General features: G+C 42.2%; 1 protein-coding gene across 3 annotated transcripts in view; it reads left to right on the forward strand.

Moving 5' to 3' along the window:
* Positions 1–27,259, forward strand: part of LOC145515104 (uncharacterized) — a 45,890-nt gene that overhangs the window by 6,653 nt on the left and 11,978 nt on the right. The window contains exons 1-2 of one of the 3 annotated variants that reach the window (XM_081514688.1): positions 17,740–18,608; positions 26,442–26,512. In XM_081514688.1, coding sequence (XP_081370814.1) covers positions 26,456–26,512 — 57 coding nt within the window. In that variant the 5' untranslated portion in view covers positions 17,740–18,608; positions 26,442–26,455. Of the gene's footprint in view, positions 1–5,705; positions 6,283–17,739; positions 18,609–26,441; positions 26,513–27,259 lie in introns of those variants that run through there. The other 2 variants (XM_081514692.1, XM_081514689.1) reach the window with 2 other exon arrangements.

The following is a 27,259-nucleotide window of genomic DNA, read 5'->3' on the forward strand; positions in this document are numbered from 1 at the left end:
ATTTTGTTTTGCATTTCCTTTGGAGGGTACACACGGGAATTGGGAGTCTTCTATACCTCAATCTCAATGAGCTGGGGAATCGAAGGCCAGAAAATTGTCATCAACTTTCCTACACTCTTCGTTTCAGTATTTTCAGGATAGGCAGTTTCTTAGGTCTGTGGCGATTTCACACTGAATATTTCTCACAAACACACAGGAATATGAGAGACAACACAGGGAGAGCTCACAAAAGAGCAACTCTGTGAGAAAATGCTGAGTGCATATTTATTGGTAATTTATCTTACTATCTTTTAACTACGAGCAGTAAAACCAGACAGAGACCAGAACTCTGGGATTAAGGAAGCTTCCTAGTGGAGGTCTGGAGGTAATCACAGGAGAGTTGTAAAGAAAGGTCTTTGAAGGTGGTTTGTTTTGCATGCAGAACTGCACCTAGCTAATGCTGACGTGTCAACCAGAACATCTAATTGAAGGACTGGAGTAGGGGAGCAAGGAAGGAAGAGGGAATGAGTAAGATTAAATTCCTGGAGATATTTCTGAAAAAGCAGTAAACTATGGTCCCCACATAGGTCCTCCAGCTTCTCTACTGGTTTGCAGAGTTTTCCCAATGTCCTTCTTTTTTTTTTCCCCCCAAAGTCTTTCTTGTTCATTGTTTTTAACTTGTGTTCCTCTTGGGTTAACGAGTACCTGTACCTGTCATTTATAGTTCTATTATCTTCCTTATTAAGTTTTTATTTTATTTTTTGACTAGGCTGGGTCTTTGTTGCTGCTTGCAGGCTTTATCTGGTTGCAATATGTGGGCTTCTCATTACAGTGGCTTCTGTCATTATGGAACAAGGGCTCACTAGTTGTGGTATCCCAGGGCCTAAAGTGCTCAGACTCTGTCAAACACCTTCTGCCAGCCTCGCTTCCCCATGACAATTCTGCTCACCCAGCCAGGAACTTCATTCTGAAATCCTGGTCTCCCTACTTTATGGTACTGTGGATTCTTTAGGTGCGCACTGTGTGTGTGCAGGATTAACTCACCTCCATTGGTTGGACTGTTCTTGTTTCTTCATTCTAGTTTCTCCCAAGAAAATGCTTGCCTAGTCACCTCGAATATTGCATATGTTTTTATCAAACATATGCATGGAAATGGAGCTTGTGGAATATGCAGTATCATACATGCCATAGTGAGTAGTGTAATAGATGTAAACTTCTCTTCCTTCAATATCACAATCTCATTTTAAAATCTTTCATTTCTATCTCTAAGATAATAAATTTTCTAGACTTCTGGCAGTAATACTAGATGCCAAAATACATGGCACTGTATCAATGTTTTAGTCTTTGGGACTAGTTTGTAGTCTATGGGAATTGAGTAATTTTTACTACTGTTGTGTGAAAATTGTATAAATCTTAATTATGGTGAATTGCTTTCTCATGCTCTTCATGTCTACTGTGTCCTTCTACTACTATGTCTATTCATTCTGTTAATTTTTGAGAGTTTGATATTGTAACTCAAACTAAAAATCTTAATTTATCTACTTGAAAAACAATTATAATATATAGTGGCACTCTATGTAACCTTGTTATGTATTTTCCAAGTCTCCTATAAATGTGTTGTCATACTTTCATAATTTAAAAAAGAGAAAAAATTTTTTTAATTCTTTCATTTCAGGGCCTTCCCTGGTTGTCCAGTGGTTAAGAATCTGCCTTGCAGTGTAGGGGCTCACAGGTTTGATCCCTGGTGAGGGATCAAATTCTTTTAAAAGATTGTTAGATGGCTTAGAATAGTGCATGTCTTATGTTAAAGGCTCAAAAGTTACTTTTGTATAAAAAGACACATTAATATTCTATAATACTTATTATGACATCCTTTGCATTATATTTTGAGTGCTCTCTTATCACACTTTATTTTCAACAATGTGGTTTCTGACCCTTTTAATAAAGTTACATACTGCTCTCTCTTTATTTCATGTGACTTGGAGCCAGTGAACTGGATATTTAATGGCACTGCATAGGTAGTAAATTGTACTGTTTGTTCATTTTTACTATAACTACAGAATATTTCACTTATCTATATTTAAGTTTGATTTTTTACTATTGGATTCACTTTCTTTTTTTTTCTTAATGCATATATTTTATTAAAGTATAATTGACTTACAGTATTTCAGGTGCACAACAAGGTGACTCAGTTATGCATACACTCATATATTATTTTTCAGATGGATTGTTTTCCATTAGATTGACTGTAGGTCCCCGTGCTGTACAGTAAATCTTTGTTGCCTGTTGTGTATCTACTTTTTAATTAGGAATCTGTCATTCTACTCATACTAAACCACACAAGTGAAATGTCATAAATTTTTTAGTTAGCCAAAAATTCATAAGTTTTCTAAAATATATATATTATACATACTATTTGTATGTATGTATACAGAAGCTTTTGTATATACACTTGATAAAGGCTTGAGAAAGAACATTAAAAAAAGGTTGGAAAACACAAGCTAAATGAGAGCACTGAATATGAAATAGGAAAAGTGTAACAAACTAGATAAAAGTAAAAGATCATCATGTACTCCAGTTGTTTATGGCTGCTCATTGGAAACATATCTGGAGCTTTGTAGGAAAAAAGCAATACCTGGGCATTTGTATTTTTCAAAAAATTCCAAGATAATTCTGATATGCATATGGATTTTAAAACATGATTAAAGCTTTTTCTATTAAATGATAGTTTTGGTGATATAGAATTCTATCGTTTTTCTGTTGACCAATCATGGTATAGTTACATAGTCACAATAGTTACATATGTGTAATATGTAATATTACATAGTCACAATAGTTGCATAGCTACATAGTCTCAATAGTAAAGATGTTTATCAGTTTTCATGATTAATATCCAGACAAAAAATTAGAGATCATTACAGTTGAAAGCCATAATGGGAATGTGATTAAGCTAACAATATAAAATAATTGCATTCAGTTTGTGGGGTCAAGCAGGGTATTGTGGTAATTGGAATTGCATACATGCAGATGTTTTCATTTGCCCAGTCAGTCTATGCCTTTTGGTTGTGGCATTTAATCCATTTATATTTAAGATAATTATCCATACGTGTGCTCCAATTACCATTTTCTTAATTGTTGTGGATTTATTTTCTGTAGGTCTTTTCCTTCTCTTTTGTTTTCCTGCCTAGAGAACTTCCTTGAGCGTTAGTTGTAAAACTGGCTTGGTGGTGCTGCATTCTCTTTAAGTTTTGCTTGTCTGGACAGCTTTTGAATTATTTGTGAAACGTGAGTGAGAGTCTTGCTGGGTAGAGTATTCTTGGTTGTAGCTTCTTCCCTTTCATCACTTTGAATATATGGTGTCATTCCCTTCTGGCTTGTTGAGTTTCTGTTGAGAAATCAGCTGATAACCTAATGGGAGTTCCTTTATATGTGAGATGATTTTTTTTTTTCCCTTGTTGCTTTAAATATTTTATCTTGTCTTAATTTTTGTCGGTTTGATGACCGTGTGGCTTGGTGTGTTTTTCCTTGGGTTCATCCTGCCAGGGACTCCCTGTACTTCCTGGACTTGGTTAAGTATTTCTTTTCTCATGTTAGGGAAGTTTTCGACTGTTATCTCTTCAAATATTTTCTCAGGTTCTTTCTGTGTTCTCCTTCCAGGACCTCTGCAATGCGAATATTGGTGTGTTTAATGTTGTCCCAGAGGTTTCTTAGGGTGCCTTTATCTTTTTCATCCTTGTTTCTCTGTTGTGCTCTGTGGCCATGATTTCCACCATTCTGTCCTCTCGGTCATTTATCTGTTCTTCCGCCTCAGTTCTTCTGCTGTTGATTCCTTCTAGTGTATTATTTATCTCTCTTTGTTGGTTCCTTAGTTCTTCTAGGTCTTGGGTAAACATTTCTTGGCATGTTCTCCATTGTTTCCCCAAGATCTGGATCATCTTCCCTGTCATTCTGTACTCTTTTTCTGGAAGGTTGCCTATCTCCACTTCATTTATTGTTTTTCTGGGGTTGTATTATGTCCCTTCATCTGGGATATAACTTTCTGCTTTTTCATCCTGATTAACTTTCTGTAATGTGGTTTTTGTTCTAGCCACTGTGGGATTGTGGTCCTTCTTGCTTCTTCTGTCTGCGCTGTGACGGAGGAGGCTAAGACACTTGTGCAAACTTCCTGGTGGGAGGGAAAAACTGGGTCTTTCTCTAGTGGGTAGGGTTGGGCTCCCTCTCTGTTGTTTTGCCTGAGTTGACCCAGCCCTGGGGTCTACAGGCTCTATGCTAGGGTTAATGGTGACCTCCGAGAGGGCTTATACCAAGGGGGACCTTCAGGATTGCTGCTGCCAGTGCCCCGCCCCTCTGGTGTGCCCCTGTCGACCCACCCGTCCACAGGAGACCCTCTACATTAGCAGGTAGTTTTTGTTCAGTCTCTCGTGGAGTCACTGCTCCTTTCCTCTGGGTCTTGGTGTGTGCAAGATTTTGTTTGTGCCCTCCAAGAATGGAGTCTCTTTGCCCAAGTCCTGTGGAAGTCCTGTAATCAAATACCATTGGACTTCAAGGTCAGGTTCACTGGGGATTCTCAGCGCCTTTATCATATTCCCAGGTTGGGAAGCCTGATACGGGGTTCAGAACCTTCACACAGTGGGGATAGCTTCTTTGGTATTGTTTATTGTCCTCCAGTTTGTGGGTCACTCACCAGCAGGTAGGGGATTTGATTTTATTGTGATTACACACCTCCTACTGTCTTGGGACAGCATCTTCTTTGTCTTTGGACATGGGGCCTCTTTTTTCCGTGGGTTCCATTGTCCTCCTGTCGATGGTTGTTCAACAGCTAGTTGTGATTTTGGTGTACTCAGAGGAGGAGAGGAGCATATGTCCTTCTACTCTGCCATCTTGAACCGGAAGGAAATTCTTCACTTTCTTTATACTATTTTTGTCTGATTGGTAACTTCTACTTATATAGGTTGTTAATTAGATAAGTTAATTTTGATTTGGTTAGTTTTACAATATATTCTTTATACAATATATATTCTTTATACAATATATATTCTTTATACAATATATTCTTTTACAATGTATTCTTTATAATTTTATCATTCTTTATCATCACTTATTTATAGTGTGAATGCAGAATATGGGGCCTTTCAGGTTGCACCAGACGTAAAGAATCTGCCTGCCAGTGTAGAAGATTCAGGAGATGCATGTTCAATCTCTGGATCAGAAAGATCTCCTGGAGTAGGAATTGGCAACCCACTCCGGTGTTCTTTTCTGGAAGATTTCCTGGGGAGGCTGGCGGGCCACAGTCCGTGGGATCACAAAGAGTTCGACATGACAGCACACAGGCACATGCAGAATATATGTAAATTATGATTTTTTCTCCTTGGTATTGAAGCAGCAGTGTTTCATTACTTGATCCATAGATTGTGGGCATAGTGGAAATATACAATTTCTTTGATTCCCAAAAGGAGTTTGTTTAGGTTGAATGTTTTTGTCACCACTTGTTTAAAACTGCAGTGCTCTTAAAAATAGTAGAATTATCTCTGATCAGTTTTTTTCCTTAGAAACTAATCATATACCTTTGTGTTCATAAATTTTATAAACTCATCATGGCTGATTCTAGGTGTTTGCTTTGCTTTGTTTGATATAAGTGGTTTTTTAGCATAGTAGCATATATTTAATGTGAGACATTTGTTTATGAATTGTAATATACAGGATAATTGTGGTTTTCTATGTTTTAGATATGTCTCGTGTACATGTGATCAAGAAATTACAACTTAAAGCAGACACTGATAAAAGACAAATGGTCTTCAGTAAGAATTCATTACTGATAATTCATAACAGAGTCCACAATGAAGAAAAACCTGACAAATTTAAAGAGTGTGGCAAGGACTTTAGTCAAAGAAGAACCCATGAATGTCCTCAGAGAATTCACACTGGAGAGAAACCTTACAAATGTAATAACTGTGGCAAGGTCTTTAGTCACAGGAGCACCCTTGCGCGTCATCAGAGAATTCATACTGGAGAGAAACCTTACAAATGTAATGAGTGTGGCTGGCTCTTTCGGCATAAGAACAGCCTTGCAAACCATCTGAGTATTCATACTGGAGAGAAACCTTACAAATGTAATGAGTGTGGCAAGGCTTTTAGTAGAAAGATAACCCTCAAAATTCATAATAGAAATCATACTGGAGAGAAACCTTACAAATGTAATGAGTGTGGGAAGGTCTTCAGCAGCAAGAGTTACCTTACACGTCATAATACAATTCATACTGGAGAGAAACCTTACAAATGTAAAGAGTGTGGCAAGGTGTTTCGGCAAACGTCCTCCCTTTCATTTCATAAGCGTATTCATAGCTGAGAGAAATGTTCTTCCAAGGAGCAAGTATCTTTTAATTTTATGAGTGCAGTCACAGTTCACAGTGATTTTGGAGCCCAAGAAAATGAAATTTGACACTGTTTCCACTCTTTCCCCATCTATTTGCCATGAAGTGATGGGACCGGATGCCATAATCTTTTTTTTTTTTTTTGATTGTTGAGTTTTAAGCCAGCTTTTTCACTCTCCTCTTGCACCTTCATCAAGAGGCTCTTTGGTGCCTCTTCACTTTCTGCCATTAGAGTGGTATCATCTGCATATCTGAGGTTGTTGGTATTTCTCCCAGCTGTCTTGATTCCCATACATGTATACTGTCCATATAAAACATTGTTGAGAAACATTGTGTCCTCAGATGTCACCAAAGAACTTTTTTCAAATGTCATGGATTTGGTGAATATGAGCCCACAGCAGGGAATAGATAACTGTGAATGAATGAGTCTTTAGTTCTCTAAGATAGTAAAAGCTGTAGAATCGTTACAAGTCACACCATGTTACGTTAAAACTTATAATATGGGGGCTTCGTTGGTGGCTTCAGATAAAGAATCCTCTTACCAAATGCAGGAGACACAGGCTCCATCACTGGTCCAGGAAGATCCTACATGCCATGGATCAATGAAACCCATGGTCCATAACTGTTGTCTTATGTTCTAGAGCCTGGGAGCTGCAACTACTGAAGTCTAGAGCCAGTGCTATCCAACAAGAGAACCCACAGCAATGAAAAGTCCGTACACTGCAAATTGAGAGTAGCCCCTGCTTACTGTAACTAGAGAAAAAGCCTGCACCATAATGAAGACCCAGCACAGCAAAAATAAAAAATAAAACTTGTGGTGGGTTAGTCTCCCAGTCATCTCAGACTCTGTGTTCCCATGGACTGTGCCCCACCAGGGTCCTCTGTCCATGGGATTTTCCAGGCAAGAATACTGGAGAGGGTAGCATTTCCTTCTCCAGGGGATCTTCCCCACCCAGGGATGGAACCTGTGTCTCCCATATGTCCTGTTTGGCAGGCTGGTTCTAACCACTGAGCCACATGAGAAGCCCCAAAACTTAATGACATTATGTTTATATGAGAGGTTGAAGGAGGTATGTTGAAATGGCTAGTTTACCTTCCTTGTATGAATAGTCAGTGATTTTGAGTACATTATTTTCATGTCTTTCAACATGAAGTCTGTTGATCTTACACTATTACAGGCCTTTCACGATATTCCCTGGAAAGGAGTAAGATGAAAGACCAGCTTCATTAGGCGCCCTTTCTTCACATCCAGCTGAAATTGTCAAATTGAATAGTGTGTGGATTAGGGTCAGGTAGAAACAGAATAATGTAAGACTAGGTCATGGCTCATCATACTCATGTTCAGGGTGTGCTTCCACAGACAGGCCACAACGGGTGCGGGACGGAATCCTCCACCAACTGAAATCTTTGAAATCTTGATATCATGTGGAGTGATTCCAACCACTTCAGTGCTTTCAGATATTTTAGCTCTCATTATTTTTCCCTTTCCTATTATTAGAATAATTTTATTTGAATGTACAAATGTGTTGACTGGAAATGGATTAAAATGAATGTGACATTGAGGTGAGGTGGTATTTCTTGTTGCCCCCAATCAATGAATATGGTATATTTGCCTTGCAATTCAATGACTATGGTTTGTTTCTCAAAAATGCCCTAAATAAAAGGTTATTTTTAACTTTTACTACCATAGTATTTTTCAGCATAAAAGCCCATGTTTTACTAGATTAAGTTATTCTTTTACTTTTTGCATACAAATATGTATGTTTAAAATTTCAATTCCAGTTTGTAAATGGCAGTTATAAAAGAATTGCATTCAGTTTTTTCATGTGGTTCCTATCCTTGCAAATTATACTTTTTCTAGATATTTTTATAGACTCTTGCTTTTCTACATACACCATATTAACTTTTCTGTTTCTCCTATTACAAATTGCCACAAATTTGAGTACCTTAAACCAGCACAGATTTATTCTCTTGTGTTTTGGAGGCCATAAATGTCTAGTGTATCCAACGAATGCACTGTGCTCCTGCTGGATTCTCCTGATCACAATTCATTTTCTTGCCTGGTCCCAATTCTAGAGGACATGGTTAAATTACTTCCTTTGGCTAATGGTCCCCATATGTATTTGCATAACACATTCTCAGTCAATTACTGGTTTTGTTCAAATATCTTCCTATCATCTAGGTATTTCCTGAATCTGTATTTAAACCAGGACTTCTTGTCATTATCATTGTTCATATACAATTTCATTGTACTTACCTTCATCATGATCTTGCTGAAATTCCCTTATATAAGCTACGTGGAGTCAGGGTATTCATTTTGTCTCTTGCTACATATTTAGAGATTGGAATCATTCCCCACTTAGACAGTGAATGAATGCCCTTTATGAATACAGAGGTGATTGATGTAAAGAATAGGCACCCTAGGTCACATGGTGAAATAAAAAATATGCTTATGACCACAGATTTCTTTTTTCTTTTTGGTTAGAACATTTTATTTTTGAAAAAAATTTTAAATTGAAGGATAATTGCTTTACCGAATTTTGTGGTTTTCTAACATACATCAACAAGAATACAGCCATGCCCCTCCCTCCGGAACCTCCCTCCCATCTCCCTTGCCATCCCACCCTTCAGCCTGTCACAAAGCCCCTGTTTGAGTTCCCTGAATCATAGCAAATTCCCACTGGTTATCTATTTTATATATGATACTGTAAATTTTCATGCTACTCTTTCCATACAACTCACTTTCACCCTCCTCCCTTCCCCCATGTCCATAGGTCTGTTTCTACATTGCTGCCCTGAAAATAAATTCATCAGTACCATCTTTTTAGATTCCCATATATATGTGTCAGTGTACGGTATTTGTATTTCTCTTTCTGACTTCACTCTGTATAATAGGCTCTAGGTTCCTCCACCTCATTAGAACTGACTCAAATGCATTCCTTTTTATGGATGAGTAGTATTCCATTGTATATGTGTGCCACAGCTTCTTTAGCCATCTGTCAGTGGACATCTGGGTTGCTTCCATGTTCTAGATATTGTAAATAGTGCTGCAGTGAACATTGGGGTACATGTGTCTTTAATTTTGGTTTCCTCAGTGTATATGCCTAGGAGTGGGATTGCTGGGTCATATGGTGGTTGTATTCCTAGTTTTTTAAGGAGTCTCCATACCATCTTCCATAATGGTTGTATCAGTTTACATTCTCACCAACAGTGCAAGAGTGTTCTCTTTTCTCCACACCGTCTCCAGCATTTATTGTTTATAGACTTTTTGATGATGGCCATTCTGACTGGTGTGAGGTGGTATCTCATTGTCGTTTTGATTTGCATTTCTCTAATAATGAGTGATGTTGAGCATATTTTCATGTTCTTGTTAGCCATCTGTGTGTCTTTGGAGAAATGTCTTTGTAGGTCTTTTTCCCACACTTTGATTGACTTGTTTGTTTTTGTGGTATTGAGTTGTGAAAGAAAGTGAAAGTCACTTAGTTGTATCTGACTGTTCGTGACCCCATGGATGATAGAGTCCATGGAATTCTCCAGGCCAGGATACTGGAGTGGGTAGCCTTTCCCTTCTCCAGGGGATCTTCCCAACCCAGGGATTGAACCTAGGTCTTATGCATTGTAGGCAGATCTTTACCAGCTGAGCCACAAGGGAAGCACTCACTGAATTGTATGAGCTGCTTGCATATTTTGTAAATTAATTCTTTGTCGGTTGTTTCCTTTGCTATTATTTTCTCCCATTCTGATGGTTCTTTTCACCTTGTCTGGTCTTACATTTAGGTCTTTAATCCATTTTGAGTTTGTCTTTGTGCATGGTGTTAGGAAGTGTTCTAATTTCATTCTTTTGCACATAGCTGTCCAGTTTTCCCAGCACCACTTATTGAAGAGGCTATCTTTGTCCCATTGTATACTCTTGCCTCCTTTGTCAAAAATAAGGTACCCTTAGGTATGTGGGTTTGTCTCTCACTTCTCTATCTTGTTCTGTTGGTCTATGTTTCTGGTTTTGTGCCAATACCATACTGTCTTGATGACTAGCTCTGTAGTATAGTCTGAAGTCAGGAAGGTTGATTCCTTCAGCTCCATTCTTTTTTTGTCAAGACTGCTTTGGCTATTCAGAATCTTTGGTGTTTCCATATGAATTGTGAAATTTTTTCTTCTAGTTCTGTGAAAATGCCGTTGGTAATTTGATAGGGATCACAGTGAATCTGTAGATTGCATTTGGTAGTAGAGTCATATTCACAATATTGATTCTTCCCACCCAGGGTCATGAAATATCTCTCGTCTCTTTATGTCTTCTGATTTCTTTCATCAGTGTCTTATAATTTTCCATATACAGGTCTTTTGTCTCCTTAGGTAGGTATATTTTTATCTGTTTCATTCTTTTTGTTGCAGTGGTGAATGGGATTGATTCCTTAATTTCTCTTTCTGCTTTTTCATTGTTAGTATATATGAATGCAAGTGATTTCTGTGTATTAACCTTGTATCCCACAACTTTGCTGGATTCACTGGGCTAAACACATCCAACTCATTCCCAAAGGGTTAGCTTAAGTTTTTTCAAGCCACAACATTTTAAATTCAAGGTTCTGAAATGTTCCGTTCTATACCCATCACAAAATAATGATCCTGTTTCTCAAGTGGGATAGTTTTTATTTGTGAGTGACACAGTACCTGGAGAACAGTGATTGAACGAAGTAGGAAGGTTCACATTCTCATATAACAGGACTTCCAGAGGTACCACATGGGATGTGATACATCCTGTCTCCCTTATATCTCAATGAATACATAGTCTTCAATGTCGCTATACCAACATGGATCTTGGATGACTAAGAGGAGTGAACCCTTTTCAATTTTAGATTTTGTCTTCTCATTAAAACATTAATTTGAGACTTTCTATAAATATGCTAACCATTTGTGTTAAATATCCACCATAATTTTTATATATATGTGTGTATATATATATATATATTTTGGCTATGCCACATAACTGGAGTCTTAGTTCCTTGACCTCGTATTGAATGCTGGCCACCCTTATGAAAGTGCAGAGTCCTAACCACCGGACCTCCAGGGAATTCCAGGCTCTAGATGATATCTTGGTCACACAGTTTATTCACAAGATTTCTTAGGGGACTAGGGAAGTGATCATCACCTATTAATAACTTAATGTCTACTGCTTTGATCTATGGCTAGAACAGACAAGTTAGGCAAGATATTTTGTGATTAAAATGTTTGAAAGATGTGCTAGGACTCGAGATGAGTAAGTCGAAGGGCTGCCTGGTTTAACATTAGTGAGAGGACAACAGAGTGCCTCCTGCACAGAACTCTTTCCAGCCAAAAGCTGCCTACAAATCCCCATTTGTCAGAACATCATTCCATTTCTTTTTTTTTTTAATTTTTATTTATTTATTTATTTTTCATCATAACATTTCTATGGGCTCATAGGTGAAGGACCAACTTCTGTAACTTTTTCTTCCTGACATAGAGGGTCATATTCTTAACAGTGGAACATATTCATGTGGGTATGTAGCATCTTTTTTTTTTTTGTCTTTATTGGAGGATAATTGCTTTACAATCTTGTGGTTTCTGCCTTACATCAGCTCGAGTCAGTCATAAATATATATGTATCCCCTCCCTCTGTGGCATCCCTCCCCCACCCCCATTCTATCCTTTCAGGTCATCACAGAGTGACTGACTGGGCTCCATGTATTATATAGCAGCTTCCCATTAACTAGCTATTTTACACACGATGGGATATATATGTCACTGCTACTTTCTCAATTGTCCTAGCATCTCCTTCCGCCACTGTGTCCACAAGATCACTCTCTATGTCTGCCTCTCCATTTCTTTCCTACAAATAGGTTCATCAGTACTACTTTTCTAGATTCCATATATATGTGTTAATGTACGATATTTATTTCTCTGACTTCATTCTGTAATAGGCTCTAGGTTCATCACCTCACTATAGCCGATGCAAACTCGTTCCTTTTTATGACTGAGTAATAGTCCATTGTATTTATGTACTCGTTTTCTTTATCTATTCATTTGTTGATGGACGTCTAGTTTCCTTTCACATCCTGACCATTGTGTAGCATCTCTGTACTGCCAGTTATTTGTGCCTATTTACATACACAGGCAGAACAAGCTACAGTTATTTTGATGCCCCCAGAGATATAGATTACTATGAGCAATACTGTTAATCCAGTTCTCCTAAGGCCAGTTTTTGAAACTGCTCTAGGCATAGACTTGGCACTGAAGCGAGATGAAGCAGTTTATGTAATGGGTGCAGTTGGCTCATCATGCAGGTAGCATTTTTCCTTCTGGTAGCAGTTACCATATCTGTAAAACTCAGAAATGTGGAACTTCTCTTGTGATCCAGTGGTTAGGAATTTGCCTTCCAGTGCAGGGGACATGGGTTCTGTCCCTGGTTGGGAAAGTGAGATTCCACATGGCACAGAACAATTAAGCTGGTATGAAAGACCCCACGTGCCAGTAGTAACAACCAGTGTAGTCAAATAAATATAAATATTTTAAAAAGAACTCAGAAATGTGCATCAGACAGTGAGTCTGGTTCTTTTGTCCCAACCTTTGGATGCTTGAGTCTTTCTCTTGTGTCAGGGAGGTCTGGAAGACTTCAGCTTTTCTATCCACAAGAGACAAAAGAGAAAGACAAATACATATGGTATCACTTTATCTGTGGAATCTAAACAAAGGGTACAAATAAACTTCTCTTCAAAACAGGAATAGAGGTACTGACCTACAAAAGATGGTGATCGGGGTGAGAAGTGGAGAAAGAATTCTACTCTGTAATGAGCTATAATGGGAAAAGAATCTAAAAAATTGCATATATGTGTATGTATAACTGATTCAATTTGCTATACACCTGAAACTAACACCACATTGTGAATCAACTATACTCCAATAAAGTGTTAAAAAAACAGTGAAGACATGGCAGGGGAGGAGGCGCTTTGTACTTGGGGGTGGCGTGGGGATGAGTGTAGAGTACTGCTGGGTTCCAAGAAGATTCAGGTCTTTTAAGTTCAGTTCAGTTCAGTCGCTCAGTTGTGTCCGACTCTTTGCGACCCCATGAATCTCAGCACACCAGGCCTCTCTGTCCATCACCAACTCCCAGAGTTTACCCAAACCCATGTCCATCGAGTCAGTGGTGCCATCCAACCATCTCATCCTCTGTCGTCCCCTTCTCCTGCCCTCAATCCTTCCCAGCGTTAGGGTCTTTTCCAATGAGTCAACTCTTTGCATGAGGTGGCCAAAGTATTGGAGTTTCAGCTTCAACATCAGTCCTTCCAATGAACACCCAGGATTGATCTCCTTTAGGATGGAGTGATTGGATCTCCTTGCAGTCCAAGGGACTCTCAAGAGTCTTCTCCAACACCACAGTTCAAAAGCATCAGTTCTTTGGCTCTCAGCTTTCTTCACCATCCAACTCTCACATCCATACATGACCACTGGAAAAACCAGAGCCTTGACTAGACGGATCTTCGTTGGCAAAGTAATGTCTCTGCTTTTAAATATGCTATCTAGGTTGGCCATAACCTTCCTTCCAAGGAGTAAGCGTCTTTTAATTTCATGGTTGCAATCACCATCAGCAGTGATTTTGGAGCCCAAAAAAATAAAGTCTGCCACTGTTTCCACTGTTTCCCCATCTATTTCCCATGAAGTGATGGGACCAGATGCCATGATCTTAGTTTTCTGAACATTGAGCTTTAAGCCAACTTTTTCACTCTCCTCTTTCACTTTCATCAAGAGGCTCTTTAGTTCTTCTTCACTTTCTGCTATAAGGGTGGTGTCATTTGCATACCTGAGGTTATTGATATTTCTCCTGGCAATCTTGATTCCAGCTTGTGTTTCTCCCAGCCCAACCCAGCCCAGTTTCTCATGATGTACTCTGCATGTAAGTTAAATAAGCAAGGTGACAATATGCAGTCTTGACGTACTCTTTTCCTATTTGGAACCAGCCTGTTCCATGTCCAGTTCTAACTGTTGCTTCCTGACCTGCATGAAGGTTTCTCAAAAGACAGGTCAGATGGTCTGGTATTCCCATCTCTTTCAGAATTTCCCACAGTTTATTGTGATCCACACAGTCAAAGGCTTTGGCATAGTCAATAAAGCAGAAATAGATGTTTTTGTGGAACTCTCTTGCTTTTTCGATGATCCAGCGGATGTTGGCAATTTGATCTCTGGTTCCTCTGCCTTTTCTAAAAACAGCTTGAACATCTGGAGTTCACAGTTCACGTATTGCTGAAGCCTGGCTTGGAGAATTTTGAGCATTACTTTAATAGCGTGTGAGATGAGTGCAATTGTGCGGTAGTTTGAGCATTCTTTGGCATTGCCTTTCTTTGGGATTGGAATGAAAACTGACCTTTTCCAGTCCTGTGGCCACTGCTGAGTTTTCCAGATTTGCTGGCATATCGAGTGCAGCACTTTCACAGCATCATCTTTCAGGATTTGAAATAGCTCAACTGGAATTCCATCACCTCCACTAGCTTTCTTCGTAGTGATGCTTTCTAAGGCCCACTTGACTTCACATTCCAGGATGTCTGGCTCTAGGTGAGTGATCACACCATCATGATAATCTGGGTCGTGAAGATCTTTTTTGTACAGTTCTTCTGTGTATTCTTGCCACCTCTTCTTAATATCTTCTGCTTCTGTTAGGTCTTGGAATAAATGACAGTGTTGAGGGACTCAGCCAATTATATGTAAATATCCATTCTCCCCTCAAACTTCTGTCCCACCCAGGCTGTTACATGATACTGAGCAGAGTTCCCTGTGGTATACAGTAGGATGTTTCTGTTTTATAAATGGGTTCATTGGTATCATTTTTTTCAGATTCCACATATAAGTGATATCTAATCTGTCTTTATCTGACTTATTCACCTAGTATGATAATCTCCAGGCCCATTCATTTTCATTTTTAATTTTATTTTCCCAACAGTGTTCAGTATTTCTTGGATAAATCACTTCAGTTTGTGTTTACTAGTTCAGATGTGCTAAATCCTCGGTAGATCTAGTCTTAGAATTTCCTTCAGACTTTCTCCCAGGTGTCTGGGCCAAACAGTATTAAGGTAATACCTAGTTGATCCACATCTGTGTATACTGTCTGCATGCCCAACATGAAGGACAATTCACATACAGCTTGCTTTCTCAGGTCACAGAAAGCAACTGACTCTTTTTTCATTTTATTAATCAAGAAAACCATATTCTCACCAGGTTATTTCTTCAGCAGGGCTCAGGTGGTAAAAGAGGAGATGAGCAAATAATTTAGTTACATCAGTATGATATTTCATTACTGTTTAATCATGAACATAAAATCCACGATTCTGTGCAGAAATTTTTTTCATGATCACCAGAGAAAAGGCAAAATGGAAAATATTTTCTTAGCATTGATGTCGCGACTCATTTCCTGTAGGCAAGACTAGCCTGCATGACCTTCTGTGAGTTCCAAAGGGCACAACATTTGCTAATCAAAGAAGGATGCTCACACCGGGTCAGTCTTGTCTACTTTTGTCCAACTCTTTGAGATCCCATGGACTGTAGCCCCCCAGCCTCCTCTGTTCATGGGGTTTCCCAGACAAGAATACCGGAGTGGGTTGCCATTTCCTACTCCATGGGATCTTCCCAGCTAGGGATCCAACCCAAGTCTCCTGCACTGGCAGGTGAATTCTTTACCACTGGGCTGATTAGGACACCAGATCACCTAAGACCCTGCAGACACCCTAATCTTGTCAGCAAACCCATCCTTTTGCAATTTTATAATATCTTGAGTAAAGCATACGTAGCTCAGATGGTAAAGAGTCTGCCTGCAATGCAGGAGACCTGGGTTAGATTCCTGGGTCAGGAAGATCCCCTGGAGAAGGAAATGGCAACCCATTCCAGTATTCTCACCTGGAGAATCCCATGGAGCCTGGCAGGCTACAGGCTCTGGAGCCACAAGAGTCAGACACAACTGAGTGACTAAGCACAAAGAAGAATACGATACTGCGACTGCCTTGATCCTTAGCAGACAATATAACCTCTCCCTACTCAACAGGGAGGGGGCCTAATGTGTTTCCTCCTAGCCTGGCAAATATATAAAGCCACTCTTTCTCCTCCATAACTCTCTGAATATCAAGTAATTTGGCTTGACATTGGTGCCGAGAGAGTCAAGATTTTGCCATTAATATAACCTCTGGGATCTTGCTCAATTTAACACCAACCCAGACCTCTGACTTAAGATTCAGAGGAACATCTTTCAATACCTAATGATATCTTTACGACAGGACCAGACACAATACAGCCCCAAAGGAACACACAGGGCCCTTCACTGACAATCTAAGGTACATACACTGAGGTTCTTGGGCGTTTGTTGTTGTTTTTATTATTATTGGTTTAATATTCCTAATGTTCCATTTTTCAACTATAACATGTATTCATAATTTTTTTATTTTTGCTTGGTGTTAAGGTTTATGGTGACGGAGTTGAGCTTACTTCAGACCCTGTACCGTGGAAAGTAGCAGTGATTAAAGAATTAATCTCACTTAACTTCTAGAAAAAGGCTTACTGCCAAGAGTCAGCCTTGTCCATTATCACTGATATAAGACCCCCACTCAGGCCCTTGTGCACCTGGGAAAAAAACACACAGACACTCCAATTTCCCATTCTTTTCCCTATCAGTTATTTGGTTGTGATGTTTAGTCACTATATCCTGTCCGACTCTTTGCAACCCCATGGAGTGCAGCATGCCATGCTTCCCTTCCGTCAGTTTCTTGGAGTTTGCTCAAATTCCTGTCCATTGAGTCAGTGATGCTATCTAACCATGCCATCCTCTGTCACCCCCTTCTCCTGCCCTCAATCTTTACAAGCATCAGGGTGTTTTCCAATGAGTCCATTATTTGCATCAGGTGGCCAAAGTATTGGGGCTTCAGCTTCAAAATCAGTCCTTCCAATGAATAGTCAGGGTTGATTTCCTTTAGGATTGACTGGTTTGATCTTGCTATCCAAGGAACCGTCAAGAGTCTTCTCCAGCACCACAATCCAAAAGCATCAATTCTAATCTCAGCCTTCTTTCTGGACTAACTGTCACATCCCCACCCGACTACTGAAAAAACCATACGTTTGACAATAAGGACCTTTTTGTCAAAGTGATGCCTTTGCTTTTTAATACACTGTCGAGTTTTATCATAACTTTCCTTCCGAGGTGCAGGCGTCTTTTAATTTCGTGGTTGCAGTCACCTTCAGCACTGACTAGTGTCGAATCGTCCCGCCCCGCCCGCCGCGCGCTGAGCCCCGCCCAAGCCCTCTAAGGCCGCGTGCTCGCCACGACCCGCCCCCTGACGCCCCGGCTGCGCTCAGGCCCCGCCCTCAGGCCGCTCCGCCATTTCCTGCGCGTGAGCTCTGCGTCACACACCACCGGAAGCAGAGTTACGGCTGGGAGTCCCAGCGCGTCGTGAGTTCTGTCTGTCTAGTCGGACCTTCGCGTCGCAGTTTCCTTTTCTGTGTATCCGGGATCTGAGGGTCGCTACTGACTCTAAAGACTCTATATCCGCGCGCCGCCCCACCACCCCCCGCAAACTCAGACGTCTCCGTGAGCGACGAAGAGAAGCCTCCGTTTTGTTTTAAGGTCGCTCTGAAGTCGGTTCCTGCTTTTGGTCCACTGAGACGTTGCGTTTGGCACCTCTTTCCTGCTTAAAACCACTTACTGACCTCACTGAACCCTTTGCCCTTCCTGCACCTCATAAAAGTTTGTTCCGCGAGGTGGTTTATTCGCTCCGCAGCTTCCCCTACCGGCCCCCGCTCCCGGAGAGGCCGTGTTGTCTCCCGGGTCCTGGGATTCCGGAGAGTCCGCCCCGCCCCTGAGACCCTCTTCCTCCCAGTTCCTCTGTCCTCGTGTCTCCTCAGGCCGATCCTTGTGTCCCGCACACCTTCCGTCCATAGTGACCCCGTGTGGGGGCAGATGACCTGAGCCAGCCACGTGTCACCCGTGGTTCTCCCGTCTCAAATTCCACCCGCTGGAATGTGGCTCTTGCGGGGGGGGGGGGCTTCTTATTTAGTCGCCATCCCTGTAAATAGTGGGCGACGAAGGTCATGAAAAGCAGCGACAGCGACTCCGAGAGAAATATAAAATGGAGAAAAGCATAAGGGAGAAGCGATGGCAATGAAGAGGATTGGTGGGGAACTTGGAAGAGACACCTTGAAAGAGAATAAGCATTCGGTAGCGGGTGGGGAAAGGAGAGAAGTTCAGAGAAAAGCAGGATCTCCGGAGAGTTAAAGGTGAGCAAAATAGGTAGGTGTTCTTAAGTCCGAGTCTTTGCGACCCCTGTATCTCCCAGAGTTTGAAGTTCATGACCGTTCAGTCCAGGGATGCTATCTAACCATCTCATCCTCTGCGGCCCTCTTCTATAGCCTTCAGGGAAGAGGGTCTGTAAATCAGGGGTCCCAAAGAGGGCGACAGCGGAGAGGCAGTTCAGCAAAGGGGATACAAGAGTTGGGGCCTTGGCTAACAGAGCAATATCCTGCTGGGAGAGAAAGGGGACTCCTAGTGATTGGAGGAGCTGAGAAAGAAAGCTAACTGAAAGGAAGCATAGCCACTTGGGGGTGCCAGAGAGTTGGGAGGAAGGAAGGGCAGAGATGGAAGAAGAAAGGCAGAAATACGGAGATTGAGGATCACCAGGGAGGTTGGAGAGAAAGCAACTTGACAGGAACAGATGGTAGAGAGAGGCGGGATGGGAGTCAGGGAAGTAGAGAGGAGAACAGGCACAGCAGGAGAGCAGAGGGGAAGAGAAAGGGAGATGGAAAAAGAAACAGATAAACCAAATGAAGTGGAAACAACTAGTGTGTTTCTTTACATTTCATTCTTTTTGTAGCTTGGGATAAAGATTCATTCATTCAGTAGCGACTTTCTTGTAAACAATTATTCACTTCTGAAATAGGAATTGATGGCCTCCTGTAATTTATGTCATTCTTTTGTAAATATGCTGTATTCTCAACTCTTTTTTTTTTTAATACTTTGCACCATTATCATTCAATGAAAAAATTTAACAAGCTGATTCACTTGAGGTTTATTTCACGTTTAGATGAGGTCCATTTACTGTTTCCTTTTAACATTATATCTTTGCAACATATTTTTGGTAACTGGTAAATAGTTATAGACTATTATGATGAGTACTTAATAAGGATGTCAATGATCAGTACTTAATAAGGATGTCAATGATCTTTTATAGTAACAGTCAAGACCTAATTTAAACAGTTAGTGTGATATTCCATTTTCCTCTCTTTTATGTGATCTGGTAACTAGTGAGCTATGAGCTGATCTGATGATGCTTCCCTCAGGTCCAGAAGCTGAGCAACAGTGATCCCTGAATGATTCTCCAAATTGGATGTGTGACTGTGTGTGGCAGTTCTTGGAGGGAGTGCCCAGTTGTAGTTAGAATTTGAAACGGGTCTCAGTTTTGCAAAATGAAAAAGAACAGTAATGGAGGCAGGAACATAGGCTCAGAGTCTGAGAGGCAATCATGAGCTGTCTTCTATGAATAAAGGTCAATGCTTAGAGTGAGATAGATTATCAGCAGACATCTTCTATGAATAAGGGTCAATCTGTAGGGCGTTCTCCCACCTCCGCTGGCTTCCCCGTGTCCTCAGGGCAGCATGCCAGTGTCTCCAGCCTCATCCTGGGAGCTGACCCCGTTCTCATGGTCAGTCTGTCCTGGTCACGTTCACTTAGTCCTTGTTCATAAACACCAAAATCTCTGTCTCGGATCTTAGTTTCTACTTCTACCTTTAGTCATTAAATCACCATGGCTCTTGCTCTTTCTGTTCCTTCAGGTCTAGGCCAGCGAGGTCTCCCCATGTCCTTCCCATATTCTCTGTCACGTTAATCAGTTTACTGCCTCTATATTAATCACCCTCATCAGAAATGCCCTTGTCCTTTGACTGGAGTCTTTCCTCTTTTCCCTTCATTGAAGGATGCCCCGTGTTCCTCTTCCTCCTTGGATGCTTGCAGCATCTCACTCTGGGGGTGAGGACTGGGACTGTCGGTTGGGCTGAAGAATTCTCAGGGGAGACAGAGGGGACAGGGTAGGTGAGGATGGTTTCCATATCTGTTCTGGACATTGCAACTCTAATTGATCCTTACCCCATGTGGACACTTAATTACTGAAAAGCAAAAAGATGTGGGGAGTCCTAATGAGCCCGACAGATCTAGTGTCTTGAGGTGTCCCCATGTTTAGTCCGCTGTGTCCCTGCTCCATTGCAGCCCCCAGGCCTTCTAAGCTCTGTCCATCCAGGGGCCAGTTGCCATCGTGGACAGCAGCTTTGCCTTCCAGCAGGTTATCTGCTCAGAGCAGGGGATGCTGAGTTTACTGTGGTTAGAGTGGCCAGAAGGTTTGGACTCCAAGGGGATATGAAGGAGTCCCCCTCCCCCGCCGCCGCCCCCCCTTCAAGGGCTAGGATATCTTCCAGTTAGCTCTCAGTGGGGAGAACAGAGGTCAGTGAGATTGGAGTCTCACTATCTTTATTACTTCTTCACTGAGCTCAATCCAACCAAATCTCAAAGGCCTATAAAACTTTATAATGTCCCAAGTTGCTGGCAGGTTTTCCCAGGAGAGCCAGCTCCTCGGTCTCTGTACTGAGTGCCGAGTGTCCTTGGATTTGCAGCTTGTGCGTAACTCTGTTGTGATGCTCATACCCTTGGTCTCTGCTGTTTAGCCCTCTTGTTCAACCATGCATGAAGAGGTAGAGAAACGGGGGGAAGTGAAGGAGAGCTTGTCAGAGTCTCCAGGAGGGTCGTGGGAGCAAGAGTAGGCCTCTGGATGAACCCAGTGAATGGGGGTGTGTGTGTGTGTGTATGTGTGTGTGTGTGAGAGAGAGATAGACATTCATACTTGTGGGATCATGGGGGTGTGTGGAACTGTTGACAAAGGTGGTCTCAATTCTACCTGGAGGACCTGGATGTGGGCTCATGGATAGTTGTGGGCTGCATGGAAGGGCGGGCATGCCATAGTGTCTTAGCTCAGTTTCCCTGGGACACAGATGCTGTGAATGAGGTTTATGTGACTGGGTTTTGTTGGGAAACACATGATCACACCTCTGAAGGAAGGAAGTGGAATTGGGAAGAGGACTGTTACCCTGCAGTGTGTTAGAATCAAGGCCTGAGCTGAGCCCACAGGGAGGGATGGGTGCAGGAGGACGGGCACAGTGGTCGCAGAGAAGGGGGGTGGGGTCCAGGAGGTGCCCCACAGCACCCCCTCCACACAGTGGCTTCTGTGGGGTCTTTAGGGAGGGCCAGAATCAGATCCATAGAATAACTGTCGTTAAAATTCCGGAGATCACTTTGTGGATTACCTTTAGTTTTTCTGTTAGAGATGCTAATGAAGAAGATTTCAGATGGAAGGTAAAAAAAGAGAAGTTGGAATGTTCCTTGGAAGTTGTTGAAGTCGCATTGGCGTGTGTGCATCAGCCTACACATCTCTCTTTTATTTTTAGATTTTGGTGATGACAGTTTGGGGGCTGCTGGGGTCGCTGTGACTGATAAGATGCCCTGAGTCTGGTTGGTGTTTGGGCGTCTTTGTGTGTATTATTCCATCATTATTGCAGGAGTGGTTAAGGCTTGGAACCTTCTGGGGATTGCATAGCAGGATGGGTGGATTATTACTGGGTCTCTGGGGAGTGTGTTGGCCCAGATGCAGGTTTGAAAGTTTCTTTCAGCCTCAAAGGGTAATGGTTGGGCCTCAACTTCGATGGCAGAAGACTTTGGCATGATGCAGTGAAGGATTGTTCTTAGAATCCGAGGGTTATCAGCTCCACAGCAACCTGTAGTACAGAGGCTTACTCTGGAGATGACGCAGCTGCTACTTGTTGCTGCCAGCGCAGTGGATTCCTCTGCTGTCCTCTCGTCATCTTTACAGATCTCGGGCGTCTGCCATGTACATGCACAATACAGTTAATGGCTGTGAACAGTTGATGGGAATGTAAATGGTACATGGAAAACAGTACAGAGGTTACCCAAAGATTAAAAATAGAACATGCATAGGATTTCGCAGTCTCATTTCTGATTATAAATTTAAGAAAAGCAAAATCAGAATTTTTAAAAATGTTTACGTGTTTGGCTTCGCCTGTGTCCTGCAGGATCTTTGGTTTCCGGGCACAGACTCTCTAGTTGTGGTGCTCGGGCTTAGTTGCTCTGCTGCCTGTGGGATCTTAGTTCCCCCACCAGCGACTGAACCCACATCCCCCACAGAGCTAGGCAGGTTCTTAGGGAAGGTTCTTAGGTTCCATGGAAGTCCTGTGCAAAAATCAGTATTTTGAAGGAGTAACCTGCCCTCTCGTAACCCATACTGTATGATTCACAACAGCCATGTGTCGTAGAAACAACGTGAATGTCTGTTGTCAGCCGAGTGGGTAATGAAACCATAATGTGTATATGAGACAGGCTGGGTCCTGGGACCTTTTACTGCAGTTCTTGCACCTGGACGAACGTCTTCTCGGGCAACAGACCACAAAGAAAGTGTAAGAGACAAAGAAACTATAACCACATTCATGAGCGGACAGCATTCTGAACAATAAGTAAAAGGACCACAAACCAAGCGTTATTTCGGAGGCTCCAGAAGCAAAAGCAGGTCACTTCCCGTGATCCCTGCTCATAGCACCACCAGGAGGCCCGAGGGGGCAGATCACCTCAGCTTCCTTCCAGCCTTAACCAAAGGGATCAGCTCACCCCTCTTTTTGGGAGGAGCAGGGGCACACACTTCTTTTTCTGTCTCTCCTTACTGCAGCAAGAGTCCCAGTAAAGGCTTTCTTGAAATTCTCCTCTAGTTTCATAACTATTTCTATTGATTAAAGAGCCCCAGGATCCAAGTTGAAAACATGTAAGTGTAAGTGTTAGTCCTCAGTCATGTCAGACTCTTTGCGACCCCAGGGACTGTACCCTGCCAGGCTCCTCTGTCCATGGAATTCTCTAGGCAAGAATACTGGAGTGGGTTGCTATTCCCTTCTCTAGGGGATCTTTCCAACCAAGGGATCGAATCTGGGTCTTCTGCATTGCTGGCAGATTCTTTACCCTCTGAGCTCCCAGGGAAGTCCTCATTTGTAACATACACCCAGGCAAATATACACACATATTTGTAATGACATATTCAGTTCAGTTCAGTTGCTCAGCCATGTGTGACTCTTTGCCACCTCAGGGACTGTAGCACACCAGGCTTCCCTGTCCATCACCAACTCCCGGAACTTACTCAAACTCATGTCCATCACATCAGTGATGCCATCCAACCATCTCATCCTCTGTCGTCCCCTTCTCCTCCCACCTTCAATCTTTCTGAGCATCAGGGTTTTTGCCAGTGACTTGGTTCTTTTTTGCATCAGGTGGCCAAAGTATTGCAGTTTCAGCTTCAGCATCAATACTTCCATTGAATAGTCAGGACTGATTTCCTTTAGGATTGACTGGTTGGATCTCCTTGCTGTCTAAGGGACTCTCAAGAGTCTTTTCTAACACCACAGTTCAAAAGCATCAATTCTTTGGCACTCAGCTTACCTTTTTTTTTTTTTTAATTATTATTATTACTGTTTTTTATTTACTTTTTGGCCATGTCACATGGCATGTGGGATCTCAGTTCCCTGACCAGGGATCAAACCTGCTCCCCCTGCTTTGGGAGCATGGAGTTTTAACCACTTGACCACCTGGGAAGTCCCTCGGCTTTCTTTATAGTCCAACTCTCACATCCACACATGACTACTCGAAAAACCATAGCTTTGACCAGACGGACCTTTGCTGGTAAAGTAATGTCTCTGCTTTTTAATATGCTGTCTAGGTTGGTCATAGCTTTTCTTCCGAGGAGCAAGCGTCTTTTACTTTCATGGCTGTAGTCACCATCTGCAGTGATTTTGGAGCCCAAGAAAATAAAGTCTGTCACTGTTTCCACTGTTTCCCCAGCTATTTGCCATGAAGTGATGAGACTGGATGCCATGATCTTAGTTTTCTGAATGTTGAGCTTTAAAGCCAACTTTTTCACTCTCTCACTTTCATCAAGAGGCTCTTTAGTTCTTTTTCACAAGAGGCTCTTGAGTTCTTTTTCACTTTCTGCCATAAGAGTGGTATCATATGCATATCTGAGGTTATTGATATTTCTCCCGGCAGTCTTGATTCCAGCTCCGCCTTCATCCAGCCCAGCATTTCGCATGATGTACTCTGCATATAAGATAAATAAGCAGGGTGATAGTATGCAGCCTTGATGAACTCCTTTCCCAATTTGGAACCAGTCTGTTATTTCATGTCCAGTTCTAACTGTTGCCTCTTGACCTGCATACAGATTTCTCAGGAGGCAGGTCAGGTGGTCTGGTATTCTCATCTCTTTAAGATTTTTCCACAGTTCGTTGTGATCCACACAGTCAAAGGCTTTGGCATAGTCAATAAAGCAGAAGTAGATGTTTTTGTGGAACTCTCTTGCTTTCTCGATGATCCAAGAGAAATGGATGTCGGCAATTTGATCTCTGGTTCCTCTGCCTTTTCTAAATCCAGCTTGAACATCTGGAAGTTCACGGTTCACATACTGTTGAAGCCTGGCTTGGAGAAATTTTAGCATTACTTTGCTAGCATGTGAGCCGAGTGCAATTGTGCGGTAGTTTGAGCATTCTTTGGCATTGCCTTTCTTTTGGATTGGAATGAAGACTGACCTTTTCCAGTCCTGTGGCCACTGCTGAGTTTTCCAGATTTGCTGGCGTATTGAGTGCAGCACTTCCACTGCATCATCTTTTAGGATTTGAAAGAGCTCAACTGGAATTCCATCACCTCCACTAGCTTTGTTCGTAGTGGTGCTTCCTAAGGCCCACTTGACTTTGCATTCCAGGATGTCTGGCTCTGGGTGAGTGATCACACCATCGTGGTTATCTGGGTCATGAAGATCTTTTTTGTACAGTTCTTCTGTGTATTCTTGCCACATCTTCTAATATCTTCTACTTCTGTTAGGTCCATACCATTTCTGTCCTTTATTGTGCCCATCTTTGCATGAAATGTTCCCTTGGTATCTCTAATTTTCTTCAAGATATCTCTAGTCTTACCCATTCTATTGTTTTTCTCTATTTCTTTGCATTGATCGCTGAGGAAGGGTTTCTTATCCCTTCCTGTAAAGATGGAGATTTTTCTCACTTGGGACAGCTTGGATGAATGTAGAGAATATTATGCTAAGTGAATTAGGACAGACAGGGTAAGACTGATATTGTATGTGCTCGCTTATATGTGGAATGTAAAAATGTGAAACTCACTAGTACTAGACGGTGGAATGGTGGTTATTTGGAGCTGAGATGTTGGTCAAAAGGTAGAGACTTTCAGTTGTGAAATGAGTACGTCCAGGGGAGGTGTGTGCAGCATGCTGACCGTAGTTAATCCTTTTCTGTTACTGCATACTGGGAATTTGGAGGTGATGGATGTGTTGGTTCGTGGATTGTGATAAATATTTCACAGTGTACATGTGTCACATGATCACATGGTGTATGGTGTATGTACACATAACCCTTCTGTTAGTCTCAGTAAAGCTGGAAAAGAAGAAAGTGGGAGGTGGCCTGGGCTTAATCCTTCACTAGTGCTCAACCCAGGCTTCACATGAGATCATGAGCCATTTTGCCCAGCATGTTTTGTACCCCTCCCCCAACAGACACGCTCCTCAGGTTCTCTGTGGGGCCTCGCCCCAGGAATGTGCAAGGCCGCAGATGATTCCCATCTGGATCCTGCATTGAGCACCAGGTGTCTTAGCCTCCACTTCTGAGACTGAGATCAGGCCCTGGGGAAGGGGAGGGCACTCTTCTCTGAGTGGGGCTGGACCAGGGCCTGCTCTGTGACCTGAAGGGGATCGTGGGGTGAGTGGAGGTGCCCCCTGCTGCTGTGTGCATGAGGCCTCATCACCAGGAGGGGAGTGTGATCCGAGGGAAAGTGTGGGAAAGTCTCGTGTTGGACTCTTTGCCGGAGTTGACCGTCCTGAGTCCCTCCTGAGACAGTGGCCACACGGGACTGTCTGCTCCACATGGTGAGGGCTTCGCTGTGTGTGGGGTTGGGGCTCAGGAAGGGGGTGTGTTGACCATAAGCATTAAACAGCATGTTTTCTACTTTCATGATAGAACTGTGAACACTCATGGATGAAGAAGCCCAGAAGAGGAAAGAACAGGAGTCAGGCATGGCTCTTTCCCAGGTAAGGTCATATTCAGTTTGTCCTTCCTGAAATGCCCTTCTCTGGACTTGCTAATCGTGTCTGACTCTGGAATGTCCTGTCTGACTCCTGTACACGCACACTCACCCGGGGCCTTCCCTCAGGGCCTGTCGTCTCCACTTAGATCCTGTCTCCCCATGACCCAGTGACCTGGCCCTTGTGAGGAGGCTCCCCTGGGCACTGTCCTGGGCAGGGCTTCTCACCCATGGGTTGGAGATGGGGTCTCAGTGCTGTTGGGCAGCAGGGATTGCTGAGTGCCCATCTGGATGCACTGTCTGCTCTCTGTCAACCAAGGTAAAGAAGTTGTACGTGGACCTCAGGTATTAACATGTACAGTACACAGTAAAATCTGCAAAAGAAGCCAATGAGGGGAAATCAGTTCTCACTTTTTATACTACATTTAAAACTAAATGAGCTCCTCCTTGAGAACTTAAGTGTTTGGGAATGGAACGGAATGTTCAGAAAGAGATGTTAGGGCTATGGAGTGTTTCGTTGCACCATCTAATTTAAACTGTAAAATCAGGTTTACTGATTTTTTTTCTTTCTTTTTTGACCACATGATGCAGCTTCCAGGGTCTTAGTTGACTGAGTGGGGATGGAACCTGAAACCCTGCTGTGGAAGTGAGGAATCTTACCCACTGGGCCATGAGGGAGTTCTCCAACTTTACTAATCTCGATTCAGTATTTTCTTAATGGAATGAAATAATAAATTTTGGATTTTGTTAATAA

Source organism: Giraffa tippelskirchi, chromosome 7 (assembly GCF_054371585.1).
Source record: "Giraffa tippelskirchi isolate mGirTip1 chromosome 7, T2T-mGirTip1v1.2.pri, whole genome shotgun sequence".
Lineage (NCBI taxonomy): Eukaryota > Metazoa > Chordata > Mammalia > Artiodactyla > Giraffidae > Giraffa > Giraffa tippelskirchi.